Below are 20,125 nucleotides of genomic sequence, written 5' to 3'. Positions count from 1 at the left end.
AAGCTCCTCCATTGAAATTCAAGACTTCTCAACTGAATATGCCAAAAGTAATCGGTCATCTTGTAAAGGTTGTGGAGAAACAATCGTAAAAGATCAAGCTCGCATTTCAAAACTTGACAGACAGAGTGCAAAAGCTAGACGATTTGGTCCACTACCAGCGTGGTATCACGTTGATTGGTTTGTACAAGCGAGAGAAACTCTGAAGTTTTTTGAAGATGGATCTAAAATACGAGGATTTAAGACACTCTGTGTTGAAGATCAAAAGGCCATCAAAGAAAAGATAAAGAAAATTGAAGTGACTCCACCAAATAAGATAAAGAAAGAGGAATTACTTGATCGGGGCGAGAAGAAAATTCTTGAGGAACAGTCTCAGTTAATTTATGAACATCGTGACGAGCTTGAAAAAAATATTAAAAAAAAGAAATGGTGGAACTATTAAAATATAACGACCAAAAAATTCCTTCAGGAAACAGCGAAATTCTAGATAGACTTTCCGATATCATGACGTTTGGATCTCTTGAACCTTGCACAGAAAGTGACGGTGGACAATTGGTTTTCTCAAATGATGGTTATCACTGTACTGGAAATGCAAGCGAATGGAGCAAATGTACAAATGTAATAAAACTACCAAGAAGAAAGCCTTTCCAGATTCCAGATCACCTAAAAGAGGAATATGCATTCTTAAACAGCTACGAATACATAGAGCAAGACCGTTACATTCCTACAAACGCACCTACTCCAAGTACACCAGAAAATTTGCCATCAACCTCGGGTGTCAAGAGAAAGCCACAACCATTGGACGATACTAAAATAGTGTTGATTGGTAATCTCCATAGTTCCAAAGATTCTCTAAAGAAAAGCATAGCGAGATTAGGAGGCAATGTTGTCTCTCAAATTGACAAAACTACAGCTTGCGTTATAAGTACCAAGGAAGATGTTGAGAAAAATATCAAGGAAATTCGTGAAGCTAAGGAACACGATGTTCACGTTGTATCTGAGGACTTTTTAAGTGCTGTGGAATATGGAGGTTTAGTTTCTACGATCCAACAATACCGCATAGCCAGTTGGGGTGGAAATCCTCAAGACAGAATTAATTCTTACGCTGCTGAAAAAAGACTCAAAAGTGCGGCTGTAGGAAATAGTGACTCAACATTCTCATCTGGAAAGAGCACGAAAGTTAAACTGACAGTGAAAGGCAGCGTAGCTGTTGACCCAGATTCAAATCTTGAAGCCAGCACACACGTGTTTCAAAACGAAGAAGGAGCTTTCAACGCTGTTCTCGGAAACGTCGTCGTTACTCAAGGATCTAATTCGTTTTACAAGCTTCAACTTCTAAAGTCAGACGAAGGAAAGGATTACTATGTGTTTCGGAGCTGGGGACGTGTTGGAACTACTATTGGTGATAACAAGACGGAACACTTTGTTACTAAGTATGAAGCTGTTGCCGAATTCAAAAGGCTTTTCGAAGAAAAAACAGGAACTCCGTGGGAGTTACGCCACACTGCCAAAAAGGTTCCTAATAAAATGTATCCACTTGACATTGACTATGGAACTTCAGAAAAACTGGTTGTAGGATCTGGATCTAAACTTCCCAACGCCATCCAAGAACTAATTCGCCTTATCTTTGACGTGGAGAAAATGAACAAGGCCGTGTGGGAGTTAGAAATTGATCTGAAGAAAATGCCACTAGGAAAACTTTCGAAGAACCAAATTGAAGAGGCGTATTCCGTTTTGACGGAACTCCTGGCTTTACTCGACGATGAACCCAACGAAAACAAGAAAGCCCAGCTAATAGCTTGCACCAATACATTCTTCACGCTAATACCTCATGATTTTGGAACCAAAAGGGTCCCTCTTTTGGATAATGTTGAGATAATAAAATCCAAGGTAGAAATGCCAAATTTCCTTCTTGAAGTGGAGATCGGTTACAAGTTAGTTGAAGAGGAAGGTGGAACGACCAAAGATCCAATAGATCAACATTATGAACAATTGAAAACTGAAATTGAAGTATTAGATAGAGATTCTGAAGAATTCGAGACATTATTAACATACGTAAACAACACGGGCGCTGATTTTCACAGTGATTGTGAACTTGAAGTCGATCAAATATTTAAAATTACTCGTCAGGGAGAACGCGAACGCTACCGAGAATTCCAAAAATTCCCTAATAGAAAGCTACTATGGCATGGTTCCAGAACCCCAAACTTAATGGGCATTTTGTCTCAAGGCCTTCGTATTGCTCCACCAGAAGCTCCTTCTAATGGTTACAACTTTGGAAAAGGAGTGTACTTTGCAGATACGGTACTACACATAGCCTTTTAATAAAGAGTTAAATTATAGGTTGCTAACTTCAAATATTTGATTCTTTTAGGTCTCTGAAAGTGCCAAATACTGTCACGCCAGTCGAGAGAACAACACCGGGTTGTTGCTCCTCTGCGAAGTAGCTTTAGGAAATATGCTTGAGCTACCTCATGTATGGGTAGGAAATTTTTTGAAACTCGACCAATTTTTTCCCTCTAGTGATGGAAGCGACATGAAATCCTCAAATTTGTTCACTAGTGCCAGGATCTACTACCAATGCTTGAGCTCTTCACTTCCAGTCTCATCTTACTTCTGCTGCAACTAAGACCCGTACATAACGTTTTGGTTTTTAAATACATCATTAACCAGAAAAGTAAACCAAATAGTCAAGCTGTGCTAACTTATTCAAACCTCTTTGTATGATTTAGAGATGGATCGAGGTCTACCGTGGCGTACCGAATATGCCAAAAGTGGCTGGTCATCATGCAAAAGCTGTAAAAGGCGCATAGATAAGGATGAGCTAAGAATGGCGGCAATTATTCAGGCGTCAAGTTTTGATAGAAAGGTAAAATATCAAAATTGAGCATCTGATGACGCGAGTAACATTAATTTCTTATTGTGGAAACAAGATTCCAAAGTGGTACCATTTTCGGTGCTTTTTCTCAAAAGTTTAAAGTGTCAACTGAGGCTGACATCTCACACTTTGAGGATTTACGTTGGAGAGATCAAGAGAAAATAAGGAGTGAAATTCCGAGTGGGTCTCAAGCAGCACCTGCTGCTTCAAGCAATACCCCATCTAAAGGAACGAAGAGAAAAAGCTCCTCCATTGAAATTCAAGACTTCTCAACTGAATATGCCAAAAGTAATCGGTCATCTTGTAAAGGTTGTGGAGAAACAATCGTAAAAGATCAAGCTCGCATTTCAAAACTTGACAGACAGAGTGCAAAAGCTAGACGATTTGGTCCACTACCAGCGTGGTATCACGTTGATTGGTTTGTACAAGCGAGAGAAACTCTGAAGTTTTTTGAAGATGGATCTAAAATACGAGGATTTAAGACACTCTGTGTTGAAGATCAAAAGGCCATCAAAGAAAAGATAAAGAAAATTGAAGTGACTCCACCAAATAAGATAAAGAAAGAGGAATTACTTGATCGGGGCGAGAAGAAAATTCTTGAGGAACAGTCTCAGTTAATTTATGAACATCGTGACGAGCTTGAAAAAAATATTAAAAAAAAGAAATGGTGGAACTATTAAAATATAACGACCAAAAAATTCCTTCAGGAAACAGCGAAATTCTAGATAGACTTTCCGATATCATGACGTTTGGATCTCTTGAACCTTGCACAGAAAGTGACGGTGGACAATTGGTTTTCTCAAATGATGGTTATCACTGTACTGGAAATGCAAGCGAATGGAGCAAATGTACAAATGTAATAAAACTACCAAGAAGAAAGCCTTTCCAGATTCCAGATCACCTAAAAGAGGAATATGCATTCTTAAACAGCTACGAATACATAGAGCAAGACCGTTACATTCCTACAAACGCACCTACTCCAAGTACACCAGAAAATTTGCCATCAACCTCGGGTGTCAAGAGAAAGCCACAACCATTGGACGATACTAAAATAGTGTTGATTGGTAATCTCCATAGTTCCAAAGATTCTCTAAAGAAAAGCATAGCGAGATTAGGAGGCAATGTTGTCTCTCAAATTGACAAAACTACAGCTTGCGTTATAAGTACCAAGGAAGATGTTGAGAAAAATATCAAGGAAATTCGTGAAGCTAAGGAACACGATGTTCACGTTGTATCTGAGAACTTTTTAAGTGCTGTGGAATATGGAGGTTTAGTTTCTACGATCCAACAATACCGCATAGCCAGTTGGGGTGGAAATCCTCAAGACAGAATTAATTCTTACGCTGCTGAAAAAAGACTCAAAAGTGCGGCTGTAGGAAATAGTGACTCAACATTCTCATCTGGAAAGAGCACGAAAGTTAAACTGACAGTGAAAGGCAGCGTAGCTGTTGACCCAGATTCAAATCTTGAAGCCAGCACACACGTGTTTCAAAACGAAGAAGGAGCTTTCAACGCTGTTCTCGGAAACGTCGTCGTTACTCAAGGATCTAATTCGTTTTACAAGCTTCAACTTCTAAAGTCAGACGAAGGAAAGGATTACTATGTGTTTCGGAGCTGGGGACGTGTTGGAACTACTATTGGTGATAACAAGACGGAACACTTTGTTACTAAGTATGAAGCTGTTGCCGAATTCAAAAGGCTTTTCGAAGAAAAAACAGGAACTCCGTGGGAGTTACGCCACACTGCCAAAAAGGTTCCTAATAAAATGTATCCACTTGACATTGACTATGGAACTTCAGAAAAACTGGTTGTAGGATCTGGATCTAAACTTCCCAACGCCATCCAAGAACTAATTCGCCTTATCTTTGACGTGGAGAAAATGAACAAGGCCGTGTGGGAGTTAGAAATTGATCTGAAGAAAATGCCACTAGGAAAACTTTCGAAGAACCAAATTGAAGAGGCGTATTCCGTTTTGACGGAACTCCTGGCTTTACTCGACGATGAACCCAACGAAAACAAGAAAGCCCAGCTAATAGCTTGCACCAATACATTCTTCACGCTAATACCTCATGATTTTGGAACCAAAAGGGTCCCTCTTTTGGATAATGTTGAGATAATAAAATCCAAGGTAGAAATGCCAAATTTCCTTCTTGAAGTGGAGATCGGTTACAAGTTAGTTGAAGAGGAAGGTGGAACGACCAAAGATCCAATAGATCAACATTATGAACAATTGAAAACTGAAATTGAAGTATTAGATAGAGATTCTGAAGAATTCGAGACATTATTAACATACGTAAACAACACGGGCGCTGATTTTCACAGTGATTGTGAACTTGAAGTCGATCAAATATTTAAAATTACTCGTCAGGGAGAACGCGAACGCTACCGAGAATTCCAAAAATTCCCTAATAGAAAGCTACTATGGCATGGTTCCAGAACCCCAAACTTAATGGGCATTTTGTCTCAAGGCCTTCGTATTGCTCCACCAGAAGCTCCTTCTAATGGTTACAACTTTGGAAAAGGAGTGTACTTTGCAGATACGGTACTACACATAGCCTTTTATTAAACTCTGTACCTCCGGTATCGTCTGCTACGGTATGCCTGCTTCTTCAGACTCTTGTTGTGTTTGCGATAATCGGTTTTATGGAAAACAAAAGTGTCATTTTTGCACTGGACTATGCAAGCGCCGTGTACATAAAGATTGTACCCCTAATTCATACTTTACCTGTACGGAATGCAAAGCCGCTACTCGCAAATCTAGAAGTCCGGCTCGGCGACATAGTAATAGCGCCATACCCCGCGATAAAGAGTTCAATGGGGCCATACCTGCGCCTAAACCACCTGCTAAGCTGGCTGAGGGCGATAAGGGTCTCATCTTAGAGATGGTGCACGAAGCATTCGTCCATCTACTTAGCGTTGATAGCCTCACTAGGGAATCTGATTCGATACTGGACAAAATGATGAATAAATTGGATAGCAACGACACCATCCTACTTAAGATGCAAGCTACGTTATCAGAGTTCCAAGAACGTCTGGCTTCATTAGAAAATGAGAACGCTGGCCTTCGTCGAGAACTTGCCAGTCGCCAAATACCATTTCAAGCCCCGCTTGGGTCACGGGCTTCTAGGGACGAAGCTCAATCTTTTCCACCATTGGCTAACCGTCCTGGCGCTCTCAACCCATCTGCCTTGCCCTGGCCACAGGGTTCCATTCCTTCATTCTCTGGAGCATTACCCAAGGCTGTGCAAACAAAAACTGACATCAACTCCACTCGTCATGTTCCTGCATCTAAGCCTGTGGTCTCGGGTGTGTCTTTGACAAGCCGGATCAAGGCTGCACCACGTCGAGTGAAGGCGGTCAAGAAAGCACTCTTTGCCACTGGGTTGGATGTTGGGATCACGTCGAAAGAACTGCAAGATTTTTTGAGGGCTGATTCAGGTGTGCAGTCGGTGCAGTGCATAAGACTGCGTACTAAAAATCCGAATGCCCGTCATTCGTCATTCTACTTGACGTGTGATGATGAGTCTGACATACCAAAAATGAGGGATCCCAATATTTGGCCTGCGAACAGCTTTCTAACAGATTTCCATGGGGTACCGAGAGACGAGCACAAACATGTCTCGGAACTGCATGGTGAAATCTCAGACGCGGGTTCCCCTGCGGATTCTTCAAATGTCCAAAAATGAAAGAACTGACTATAGCTTATCAGAATGTGCGCGGTCTACGAACCAAGTCTAGTACCTTTTTAACTAACCTAATCGTTAATGATTTTGATATTGTTTGTTTAACAGAGACGTGGCTTAACCACTCTCATTTTAATTCGGATTATTTTCCAAATTCCTATACTATTTTTCGGGCGGATCGATCAGATCCGGATTCTGTCAATGTTAGGGGCGGGGGATCCCTCATTGCTATCAAGAAGTCCCTTGTTTTTCACCGTCGAAGTGACCTGGAAGGTGCCGAAGGGGGTGTGTTTGTCGAGTTTAAACTAAAAAATAATCTTCCGCTTCTTCTTGGCACTGGTTACTTTCGCCCCTCAGATGACGACGCTCAGTATCGGAAATTTAAGAATGTTTTGGTATCCTCGTTGGTAGATTATGACGGTGAAATTCTGATTCTGGGTGATTTTAATCTCCCCGGTATCAACTGGACTCTGGGTAGCAGTGTGGGATGCACTCACCAAACTAGAACTAAGGCTGCTCATGTTCTCGATGTTTGTTATGAATTTAATTTAAACCAAATTAACCCAGCTCCCACTTATGGTAATCTTCTGGACCTTTGTCTTACTAATGTACACGGCATTGATACTGTACCTCTCCTTGATCCATTTGTGGACATTGACAACTACCATCCGCCTTTCTATTTGCTTTGTCCATTTGACATTTGTAGGGTCTCCCCTAATTTACAACCAGTATATCAATTTAAAAAAGGTAACTATCACTTGCTATACTCAATTTTACGCGATTCAGATTGGTCGGTGGTTTTGGATTCGCAGGATGTTAATTTTTGTGTCCAGACATTAACGGAATATATAACGTCAGCTATGGATAGTTCGATCCCTAACAAGATTCCGCGTAATAATCGGGGCTTCCCCTTTTGGTATTCTTTGGACCTCCAAAAAAGCTATCAAGCGCAAAAAATATTATTTTAATAAGAAAAAGAGGTCGGGGTTAGCCTCCGACATAGCTAATTTTAGGCTGTCCCGTTCGTTGGTGAGAAGGCTTACAGTAAGGGACAAAGCTGCTATGGCAGTAAAATCTTGTCGAGACGCCTTGTCCCAACCCAAAAAATTTTGGAGTTTTATCAATGGTAATCTAAAAGACAGACACTCTGATATATTATTGAAAATTGGTAAGACAATCATTACTGATCCGGAGCAATTGGGGGAAACATTCATGGCGCATTTCTCAACAATTTCGACTGACAATACTGAAACTAGTTCAAAATACACTTTTGATACTTCTACCTTAGTTACAACGCCTCATAACTGTTTAAAACTAACTCAAGCGGACATATATGCTGCTATTAATCGTCTACCCAACAAACTCTCTACTGGTTTCGACAAAATTCCGTCGTTTGTTATCAAGGGCTGTGGGAATATATTGTTACCTATATTGGAGCATATATTTAATTTATCCTTCCGTACTCACTCATTCCCAACGCTTTGGAAAAAAGCTGTCATTGTCCCGGTTTACAAGTCTGGAAAATCCAGCGATGTCCGAAACTACCGTCCGATTTCCCTTCTTTGCGTTCTCGCTAAGGTATTTGATAGAGTAGTACACGTACATTTACAGCGTTGGTTTAGCTTGCTACCCAACGACTGTCAACATGGCTTTGTTCCGGGTAGGAGTGTGGAAACGAACCACGTTTCCTTTATGGATTACGTGGCTCCTGAGGTCGAGTGCCGGGGCCAGGTCGATGTTGTATACCTTGACCTGGCCAAGGCCTTCGACCGCGTCTCCCACTCTTACCTTCATGACAAGTTAGAGGCCCTTGGATTGGGGGGTGATATCTTGGAATGGATTGCTAGCTATCTGGCGAATCGAGTCAATGTCTTGAAATGCAATGGCATAATCACATCGAAAACATACGAAGTTAATTGTGGGGTTCCACAGGGATCATCTCTTGGACCCTTACTCTTTAATATGTATCTTTTCGATTTACAATTTTCGGTTTTACATTCCCGTATTCTTCAATTTGCTGATGACAATAAAGTTTTCAAAAGTATTAATTCTAAGTTAGACGGTAATTTACTTCAACTTTACCTTGACTCTATAGGAAGATGGTGCTCTCTTAACAAAATACCAGTAAATCCAACCAAATCCGTGCATGTCACATTTACAAGGCGAATTGCTAGAGAAATTTCCAACGACTATACCATTGAGGGCGCTCACATACCCCTTAAGTCCACTGTGAGAGATCTTGGCGTGATCTTTGACAGAGGACTTTATTTTACCGAGCAAGTACATAAATGCGTTGCTTTAAGTCGCCGTACTCTGGCTGTTTGCTTGAAGATGTGTAGGAAATTGCATTCCCTAGACCATTTCCGTCTTCTTTATCAAGCCCTAGTGAGATCACGGGTCCTGTATGGTGGCTTGGCCTGGGGTGGTTGTAGTATTATTATTATTGTTGATGAGGTGGGGCTCACGCCCTAGCACCGATGCCAAAGGCATATTGTGCAACCTCAAAATCAGGCCTTGAATAGGCCCGTAGCCGCAGCGTAGCGAAGAATTCGCTCCACCGTAAAAGAGGAGACCCGCGAGGGCTCCACAGTGTGTGAATCAAAATGTTCTAGTCTAAGCGAGGCGAAGAAGTCGCACTCGCAAAGTACGTGAGCGGATGTTTCTTCCTTCTCCTGGCACGACCTGCAGAGGGGGTCGTCAGCAAGACCCATCAGATGGAGGTGCCTATTTAGCCGACAGTGTCCGGTCAGAAGACCGGTGGCCAGCCTAATATCCCATCTGCTGAGCGAAATTAGGTCTCTAGCACGAGACCTGCAGGGACCATTGACTAACTGTTTTGTCTGTCTCTGGCCATCCATGTCATGCCAGAGCTGGTTTTGTATGACAGTCATCCTGTCATGCAGGCTCCGTTTGACATGCCCGTAGGGGATGGGGACGGCCGGCTCCGGCCCCAAGAGCTTGGCCTCCGCGCCCCTTTTCGCAAATCTATCGGCTTGCTCATTGCCATAATAACCGCTATGCCCTGGCACCCAGTACAACAGAACCCTGTTGCAGGACGCCAGTTGCGCTAGCAGATCAAGGCAGCTACGCACCAGTTGAGAGGTAATCTGACACTGGTCCAGCGCATTCAGGGCGGCCTGACTGTCAGAATAAATCCTCACAGTCCGTCCGTTATACCCTTTGTTAATGCAGTACACTCTAAGAAATATTTGTTCCAACCTGAACAAATAATTGTGCAAAGCCTCAACACACTGGGAGCAAACTTTTGCGTTCAATTTTGAACAGTAAATACAGGTACCAAAATTGAACACCAAAAAAAGTGTGCTAGGTTGAGTACTTTCTTGCTCATTGTTGAACACTGTGTGTGGTAGGATTTCTTCACAAAGATGCAAAATTGAACAGTATAGTTGACAATGTGGCACACATAATGTGTCAATTTTCAATGGTAGAAATGACAATTTGGAAAGCTTACAATGGCAGTTTTGAATGGCTTTAGTGACAAATAGGCATAATTAAGGTGGCAGTTTTGAATGGCTTTAGTGACAAATAGGCATACTTAAGGTGGCAGTTTTGAATGGCTTTAGTGACAAATAAGCATAATTAAGGTGGCAGTTTTGAATAGTTTAGCGAACTATTATATCTCTTATAATGCCAACCTTCGATATTTGCGTTGATTCCTTTCCAATGGATTGAATTCCCATTTGACCGGAATCAAGATGGGGAAATTCGATTAGATCGAACTCCCGCACCTTGGGCGGTTTGCGAAAAGTGCTAAATAGCCTCCGTGGACTGCACTTAATGAATGGTATCATTAACATTTTTCTCCGATAGTAAGGGCGTTGCAAAGAATTAAACTTTCAAACGGTTTGAAGTTTTATGTAAATATAAGGGAAAGTTGAAATAGGCAATAATCCGTGACATTTCATTTGATATTATTGTAAAATGATATTTGTAAAGACCAATTTATATTCAATTTAGGGTAAATAAGCATGTTACAGTAAATTATTGAGATATTATCGGATATTATTGCATTTTTAAAGAACGTTTTGTAAATAAACTTCATAACGTTTTAGGCAAACTGACAAGATTGAACACCTTCTATGTCACCTTTGATAATCTAGCACACCTTTCACGATTGAACGCCTAATACTTCCAAACTGTTCAAGAATGAACAATTGCGTTCAAGTTTGAATACCAATGGAACGCTTTTTTCTTAGAGTGTAGTCTGCGCAATAACAGATCGCGGCAATTTCCGCTTGGAACACACTAGCAAAGGTGCCCAGGCAAGCAGAAAAACCGACCCTTGTAGTTTGGCAGTAATAGCCGGCGCCAGCGCCGGAATCAGTCTTGGAACCATCGGTGAACCAAATAGTTTCACCCCCAGTGCCAAGAGGCAGCAGGTTAGTCCACTCGGCCCGACTGGGAAAGTGGATGCTGAATGGCTTAGTGAAATCAAAGCTGGTAACGGTTTTGTCAGAGCACATCGTTAACGACGGCTCAAGTGCAGCGTACTCCCGAAAGAGCTTCGTATGGCTGTAATCCCAAAGTCTTGGAACCCAACAGCCATTAATGTGGAGCCTGTAGGCCCCCATGACAGCCTCCTCCTCAATGAAAAGATGAAGAGGTAGCATGTCAAGAAGCACCTCCAGGGAAGCAGTTGGGGTCGATCTCATGGCCCCTGTAACACCAATGCAGGCAAGCCTTTGAAGCTTGCGCAGGGCAGCCTGCACCGTCTTCAGCCGGACCCTTGTCCACCAGACAAGTGCCCCGTGTGGTTGTAGTAGATATCTAAAGGTACTTCTTGAGAATGTGCAACGGAAGTTTATTGAATATTGCCATACTTATTTCATGAAAAAGGCTCCATATGATTACCATATTTTACTAGGGTATTTGGACATTCCTACTATAGCTCACATTCTCCTTATTAACGACGTTAAATTTCTACATAAATTAATTAATAATAGGATAACTCTTCCAGATTTGCTAGGACGGTTGGACTTTCTAGTCCCCAAGTCTGGAAGGTTTAGAAAAACATTTAGAGAATCTCTTAACCACTTAAATCCAATTAAAAGAATGCAAATTACAGTTAACAGTTTTGGCGAAAATTTTGATATATTTAATGTTAAATACAAAAAGCTGGATTAATAAGGTTTCACTTGGTTTGTTTTTAATTTGTCTTCCATTTGATATTCTTAACAGTTAGGAAATGCAAATATGATATCATTACAACTGTGTATATTCTCGTGAACCTTCGTGGTTTTTTATATGCACAATAAATATTCATTCATTCATTCATTAATAAAGAGTTAATTTATAGGTTGCTAACTTCAAATATTTGATTCTTTTAGGTCTCTGAAAGTGCCAAATACTGTCACGCCAGTCGAGAGAACTACACCGGGTTGTTGCTCCTCTGCGAAGTAGCTTTAGGAAATATGCTTGAGCTACCTCATGTATGGGTAGGAAATTTTTTGAAACTCGACCAATTTTTTCCCTCTAGTGATGGAAGCGACATGAAATCCTCAAATTTGTTCACTAGTGCCAGGATCTACTACCAATGCTTGAGCTCTTCACTTCCAGTCTCATCTTACTTCTGCTGCAACTAAGACCCGTACATAACGTTTTGGTTTTTAAATACATCATTAACCAGAAAAGTAAACCAAATAGTCAAGCTGTGCTAACTTATTCAAACCTCTTTGTATGATTTAGAGATGGATCGAGGTCTACCGTGGCGTACCGAATATGCCAAAAGTGGCTGGTCATCATGCAAAAGCTGTAAAAGGCGCATAGATAAGGATGAGCTAAGAATGGCGGCAATTATTCAGGCGTCAAGTTTTGATAGAAAGGTAAAATATCAAAATTGAGCATCTGATGACGCGAGTAACATTAATTTCTTATTGTGGAAACAAGATTCCAAAGTGGTACCATTTTCGGTGCTTTTTCTCAAAAGTTTAAAGTGTCAACTGAGGCTGACATCTCACACTTTGAGGATTTACGTTGGAGAGATCAAGAGAAAATAAGGAGTGAAATTCCGAGTGGGTCTCAAGCAGCACCTGCTGCTTCAAGCAATACCCCATCTAAAGGAACGAAGAGAAAAAGCTCCTCCATTGAAATTCAAGACTTCTCAACTGAATATGCCAAAAGTAATCGGTCATCTTGTAAAGGTTGTGGAGAAACAATCGTAAAAGATCAAGCTCGCATTTCAAAACTTGACAGACAGAGTGCAAAAGCTAGACGATTTGGTCCACTACCAGCGTGGTATCACGTTGATTGGTTTGTACAAGCGAGAGAAACTCTGAAGTTTTTTGAAGATGGATCTAAAATACGAGGATTTAAGACACTCTGCGTTGAAGATCAAAAGGCCATCAAAGAAAAGATAAAGAAAATTGAAGTGACTCCACCAAATAAGATAAAGAAAGAGGAATTACTTGATCGGGGCGAGAAAAAATTCTTGAGGAACAGTCTCAGTTAATTTATGAACATCGTGACGAGCTTGAAAAAAATATTAAAAAAAAGAAATGGTGGAACTATTAAAATATAACGACCAAAAAATTCCTTCAGGAAACAGCGAAATTCTAGATAGACTTTCCGAAATCATGACGTTTGGATCTCTTGAACCTTGCACAGATAGTGACGGTGGACAATTGGTTTTCTCAAATGATGGTTATCACTGTACTGGAAATGCAAGCGAATGGAGCAAATGTACAAATGTAATAAAACTACCAAGAAGAAAGCCTTTCCAGATTCCAGATCACCTAAAAGAGGAATATGCATTCTTAAACAGCTACGAATACATAGAGCAAGACCGTTACATTCCTACAAACGCACCTACTCCAAGTACACCAGAAAATTTGCCATCAACCTCGGGTGTCAAGAGAAAGCCACAACCATTGGACGATACTAAAATAGTGTTGATTGGTAATCTCCATAGTTCCAAAGATTCTCTAAAGAAAAGCATAGCGAGATTAGGAGGCAATGTTGTCTCTCAAATTGACAAAACTACAGCTTGCGTTATAAGTACCAAGGAAGATGTTGAGAAAAATATCAAGGAAATTCGTGAAGCTAAGGAACACGATGTTCACGTTGTATCTGAGGACTTTTTAAGTGCTGTGGAATATGGAGGTTTAGTTTCTACGATCCAACAATACCGCATAGCCAGTTGGGGTGGAAATCCTCAAGACAGAATTAATTCTTACGCTGCTGAAAAAAGACTCAAAAGTGCGGCTGTAGGAAATAGTGACTCAACATTCTCATCTGGAAAGAGCACGAAAGTTAAACTGACAGTGAAAGGCAGCGTAGCTGTTGACCCAGATTCAAATCTTGAAGCCAGCACACACGTGTTTCAAAACGAAGAAGGAGCTTTCAACGCTGTTCTCGGAAAAGTCGTCGTTACTCAAGGATCTAATTCGTTTTACAAGCTTCAACTTCTAAAGTCAGACGAAGGAAAGGATTACTATGTGTTTCGGAGCTGGGGACGTGTTGGAACTACTATTGGTGATAACAAGACGGAACACTTTGTTACTAAGTATGAAGCTGTTGCCGAATTCAAAAGGCTTTTCGAAGAAAAAACAGGAACTCCGTGGGAGTTACGCCACACTGCCTCAAAGGTTCCTAATAAAATGTATCCACTTGACATTGACTATGGAACTTCAGAAAAACTGGTTGTAGGATCTGGATCTAAACTTCCCAACGCCATCCAAGAACTAATTCGCCTTATCTTTGACGTGGAGAAAATGAACAAGGCCGTGTGGGAGTTAGAAATTGATCTGAAGAAAATGCCACTAGGAAAACTTTCGAAGAACCAAATTGAAGAGGCGTATTCCGTTTTGACGGAACTCCTGGCTTTACTCGACGATGAACCCAACGAAAACAAGAAAGCCCAGCTAATAGCTTGCACCAATACATTCTTCACGCTAATACCTCATGATTTTGGAACCAAAAGGGTCCCTCTTTTGGATAATGTTGAGATAATAAAATCCAAGGTAGAAATGCCAAATTTCCTTCTTGAAGTGGAGATCGGTTACAAGTTAGTTGAAGAGGAAGGTGGAACGACCAAAGATCCAATAGATCAACATTATGAACAATTGAAAACTGAAATTGAAGTATTAGATAGAGATTCTGAAGAATTCGAGACATTATTAACATACGTAAACAACACGGGCGCTGATTTTCACAGTGATTGTGAACTTGAAGTCGATCAAATATTTAAAATTACTCGTCAGGGAGAACGCGAACGCTACCGAGAATTCCAAAAATTCCCTAATAGAAAGCTACTATGGCATGGTTCCAGAACCCCAAACTTAATGGGCATTTTGTCTCAAGGCCTTCGTATTGCTCCACCAGAAGCTCCTTCTAATGGTTACAACTTTGGAAAAGGAGTGTACTTTGCAGATACGGTACTACACATAGCCTTTTAATAAAGAGTTAAATTATAGGTTGCTAACTTCAAATATTTGATTCTTTTAAGTCTCTGAAAGTGCCAAATACTGTCACGCCAGTCGAGAGAACAACACCGGGTTGTTGCTCCTCTGCGAAGTAGCTTTAGGAAATATGCTTGAGCTACCTCATGTATGGGTAGGAAATTTTTTGAAACTCGACCAATTTTTTCCCTCTAGTGATGGAAGCGACATGAAATCCTCAAATTTGTTCACTAGTGCCAGGATCTACTACCAATGCTTGAGCTCTTCACTTCCAGTCTCATCTTACTTCTGCTGCAACTAAGACCCGTACATAACGTTTTGGTTTTTAAATACATCATTAACCAGAAAAGTAAACCAAATAGTCAAGCTGTGCTAACTTATTCAAACCTCTTTCTATGATTTAGAGATGGATCGAGGTCTACCGTGGCGTACCGAATATGCCAAAAGTGGCTGGTCATCATGCAAAAGCTGTAAAAGGCGCATAGATAAGGATGAGCTAAGAATGGCGGCAATTATTCAGGCGTCAAGTTTTGATAGAAAGGTAAAATATCAAAATTGAGCATCTGATGACGCGAGTAACATTAATTTCTTATTGTGGAAACAAGATTCCAAAGTGGTACCATTTTCGGTGCTTTTTCTCAAAAGTTTAAAGTGTCAACTGAGGCTGACATCTCACACTTTGAGGATTTACGTTGGAGAGATCAAGAGAAAATAAGGAGTGAAATTCCGAGTGGGTCTCAAGCAGCACCTGCTGCTTCAAGCAATACCCCATCTAAAGGAACGAAGAGAAAAAGCTCCTCCATTGAAATTCAAGACTTCTCAACTGAATATGCCAAAAGTAATCGGTCATCTTGTAAAGGTTGTGGAGAAACAATCGTAAAAGATCAAGCTCGCATTTCAAAACTTGACAGACAGAGTGCAAAAGCTAGACGATTTGGTCCACTACCAGCGTCTTATCACGTTGATTGGTTTGTACAAGCGAGAGAAACTCTGAAGTTTTTTGAAGATGGATCTAAAATACGAGGATTTAAGACACTCTGTGTTGAAGATCAAAAGGCCATCAAAGAAAAGATAAAGAAAATTGAGGTGACTCCACCAAATAAGATAAAGAAAGAGGAATTACTTGATCGGGGCGAGAAGAAAATTCTTGAGGAACAGTCTCAGTTAATTTATGAACATCGTGACGAGCTTGAAAAAAATATTAAAAAAAAGAAATGGTGGAACTATTAAAATATAACGACCAAAAAATTCCTTCAGGAAACAGCGAAATTCTAGATAGACTTTCCGATATCATGACGTTTGGATCTCTTGAACCTTGCACAGATAGTGACGGTGGACAATTGGTTTTCTCAAATGATGGTTATCACTGTACTGGAAATGCAAGCGAATGGAGCAAATGTACAAATGTAATAAAACTACCAAGAAGAAAGCCTTTCCAGATTCCAGATCACCTAAAAGAGGAATATGCATTCTTAAACAGCTACGAATACATAGAGCAAGACCGTTACATTCCTACAAACGCACCTACTCCAAGTACACCAGAAAATTTGCCATCAACCTCGGGTGTCAAGAGAAAGCCACAACCATCGGACGATACTAAAATAGTGTTGATTGGTAATCTCCATAGTTCCAAAGATTCTCTAAAGAAAAGCATAGCGAGATTAGGAGGCAATGTTGTCTCTCAAATTGACAAAACTACAGCTTGCGTTATAAGTACCAAGGAAGATGTTGAGAAAAATATCAAGGAAATTCGTGAAGCTAAGGAACACGATGTTCACGTTGTATCTGAGGACTTTTTAAGTGCTGTGGAATATGGAGGTTTAGTTTCTACGATCCAACAATACCGCATAGCCAGTTGGGGTGGAAATCCTCAAGACAGAATTAATTCTTACGCTGCTGAAAAAAGACTCAAAAGTGCGGCTGTAGGAAATAGTGACTCAACATTCTCATCTGGAAAGAGCACGAAAGTTAAACTGACAGTGAAAGGCAGCGTAGCTGTTGACCCAGATTCAAATCTTGAAGCCAGCACACACGTGTTTCAAAACGAAGAAGGAGCTTTCAACGCTGTTCTCGGAAACGTCGTCGTTACTCAAGGATCTAATTCGTTTTACAAGCTTCAACTTCTAAAGTCAGACGAAGGAAAGGATTACTATGTGTTTCGGAGCTGGGGACGTGTTGGAACTACTATTGGTGATAACAAGACGGAACACTTTGTTACTAAGTATGAAGCTGTTGCCGAATTCAAAAGGCTTTTCGAAGAAAAAACAGGAACTCCGTGGGAGTTACGCCACACTGCCAAAAAGGTTCCTAATAAAATGTATCCACTTGACATTGACTATGGAACTTCAGAAAAACTGGTTGTAGGATCTGGATCTAAACTTCCCAACGCCATCCAAGAACTAATTCGCCTTATCTTTGACGTGGAGAAAATGAACAAGGCCGTGTGGGAGTTAGAAATTGATCTGAAGAAAATGCCACTAGGAAAACTTTCGAAGAACCAAATTGAAGAGGCGTATTCCGTTTTGACGGAACTCCTGGCTTTACTCGACGATGAACCCAACGAAAACAAGAAAGCCCAGCTAATAGCTTGCACCAATACATTCTTCACGCTAATACCTCATGATTTTGGAACCAAAAGGGTCCCTCTTTTGGATAATGTTGAGATAATAAAATCCAAGGTAGAAATGCCAAATTTCCTTCTTGAAGTGGAGATCGGTTACAAGTTAGTTGAAGAGGAAGGTGGAGCGACCAAAGATCCAATAGATCAACATTATGAACAATTGAAAACTGAAATTGAAGTATTAGATAGAGATTCTGAAGAATTCGAGACATTATTAACATACGTAAACAACACGGGCGCTGATTTTCACAGTGATTGTGAACTTGAAGTCGATCAAATATTTAAAATTACTCGTCAGGGAGAACGCGAACGCTACCGAGAATTCCAAAAATTCCCTAATAGAAAGCTACTATGGCATGGTTCCAGAACCCCAAACTTAATGGGCATTTTGTCTCAAGGCCTTCGTATTGCTCCACCAGAAGCTCCTTCTAATGGTTACAACTTTGGAAAAGGAGTGTACTTTGCAGATACGGTACTACACATAGCCTTTTAATAAAGAGTTAAATTATAGGTTGCTAACTTCAAATATTTGATTCTTTTAGGTCTCTGAAAGTGCCAAATACTGTCACGCCAGTCGAGAGAACAACACCGGGTTGTTGCTCCTCTGCGAAGTAGCTTTAGGAAATATGCTTGAGCTACCTCATGTATGGGTAGGAAATTTTTTGAAACTCGACCAATTTTTTCCCTCTAGTGATGGAAGCGACATGAAATCCTCAAATTTGTTCACTAGTGCCAGGATCTACTACCAATGCTTGAGCTCTTCACTTCCAGTCTAATCTTACTTCTGCTGCAACTAAGACCCGTACATAACGTTTTGGTTTTTAAATACATCATTAACCAGAAAAGTAAACCAAATAGTCAAGCTGTGCTAACTTATTCAAACCTCTTTGTATGATTTAGAGATGGATCGAGGTCTACCGTGGCGTACCGAATATGCCAAAAGTGGCTGGTCATCATGCAAAAGCTGTAAAAGGCGCATAGATAAGGATGAGCTAAGAATGGCGGCAATTATTCAGGCGTCAAGTTTTGATAGAAAGGTAAAATATCAAAATTGAGCATCTGATGACGCGAGTAACATTAATTTCTTATTGTGGAAACAAGATTCCAAAGTGGTACCATTTTCGGTGCTTTTTCTCAAAAGTTTAAAGTGTCAACTGAGGCTGACATCTCACACTTTGAGGATTTACGTTGGAGAGATCAAGAGAAAATAAGGAGTGAAATTCCGAGTGGGTCTCAAGCAGCACCTGCTGCTTCAAGCAATACCCCATCTAAAGGAACGAAGTAGGGCTGTGCGAATAGTGGTTTTTCAAACCGAATCGAATACGAATCGAATAGTAAATCTCCTATTCGAAATCCGAATCGAGTACTCGTTCAAACGAATATTACTCGTTTATCAAAAATGCTGGTTCGAGTACTCGTTTTTTTTCGATTAATCGGTTTTACCTGACGAATATTCGTTTCAAAGCGATTAATCGTTTTCTAAATACACCTAGCAGTACTAGTTTTTTAAAAGAATACTCGAAAATATGAATACTCGGTTTTATCAGACGGATGTTCTTTTCAAAACAATTAATCGTTTCCTAAATACACGTAAAAATATTGTAGTTCCACATAGAATGGAACTTTTCCTAAGACTGAGTAATTGGTGAGAGAAAAACAAAACATCGCGAATTGCGCATTGGCAATGAAATTCCATAAACGAAACAGCTTCATATATGTCATGTGACCACAGTCCCTCCCATTTCCAATCGAATACTCGTTTTCTATTCGAATTTAGCCCCTTGGAAGCGATTATTCGGTTAAGGGAACTGTATTCGTATGTAAATCGGTTATTCGAATTTCTTTTCGAATAATCGTTTCTTAATTCGAATACTCGTTTTTCTCCAAATGGCAAATTCGATTCGTCGAATCGAATAATCGATTCGAATTAAACGAATACTATTCGAAAATTCGAGTATTCGCACAGCCCTAGAACGAAGAGAAAAAGCTCCTCCATTGAAATTCAAGACTTCTCAACTGAATATGCCAAAAGTAATCGGTCATCTTGTAAAGGTTGTGGAGAAACAATCGTAAAAGATCAAGCTCGCATTTCAAAACTTGACAGACAGAGTGCAAAAGCTAGACGATTTGGTCCACTACCAGCGTGGTATCACGTTGATTGGTTGGTACAAGCGAGAGAAACTCTGAAGTTTTTTGAAGATGGATCTAAAATACGAGGATTTAAGACACTCTGTGTTGAAGATCAAAAGGCCATCAAAGAAAAGATAAAGAAAATTGAAGTGACTCCACCAAATAAGATAAAGAAAGAGGAATTACTTGATCGGGGCGAGAAAAAAATTCTTGAGGAACAGTCTCAGTTAATTTATGAACATCGTGACGAGCTTGAAAAAAATATTAAAAAAAAGAAATGGTGGAACTATTAAAATATAACGACCAAAAAATTCCTTCAGGAAACAGCGAAATTCTAGATAGACTTTCCGATATCATGACGTTTGGATCTCTTGAACCTTGCACAGATAGTGACGGTGGA

General features: G+C 40.4%; 1 protein-coding gene across 1 annotated transcript; it reads left to right on the top strand.

Moving 5' to 3' along the window:
* Nucleotides 1-6,585: 6,585 nt before the first annotated feature.
* LOC149716487 (uncharacterized) lies at nt 6,586-10,054 on the top strand. The gene is made up of 6 exons (XM_089844871.1): nt 6,586-6,607; nt 6,667-6,897; nt 6,970-7,373; nt 7,417-8,599; nt 8,654-8,866; nt 9,930-10,054. The coding sequence occupies exons 1-6, from the start codon at nt 6,586-6,588 to the stop codon at nt 10,052-10,054; spliced, it is 2,178 nt and encodes a 725-aa protein (XP_089700997.1).
* Nucleotides 10,055-20,125: the final 10,071 nt, after the last annotated feature.

This window comes from Phalangium opilio, unplaced genomic scaffold (assembly GCF_054372755.1).
Source record: "Phalangium opilio isolate 3A_F unplaced genomic scaffold, DU_Popi_V2 ptg000009l_1, whole genome shotgun sequence".
In the NCBI taxonomy this organism is placed as follows: Eukaryota; Metazoa; Arthropoda; class Arachnida; order Opiliones; family Phalangiidae; genus Phalangium; species Phalangium opilio.
This window is presented reverse-complemented; position numbering and strand designations above follow the sequence as displayed.

Bases quoted from the DNA above. Each gene is read 5' to 3' on its own strand.
- LOC149716487 (XM_089844871.1), top strand. From the start codon at position 6,586: ATGTGCGCGGTCTACGAACCAA. The intron at 6,898-6,969 runs GTTACTTTCGCC...CCTCGTTGGTAG, and splicing joins TCCGCTTCTTCTTGGCACTG to ATTATGACGGTGAAATTCTG. The intron at 7,374-7,416 runs GTTAATTTTTGT...ATATAACGTCAG, and splicing joins TGGTTTTGGATTCGCAGGAT to CTATGGATAGTTCGATCCCT.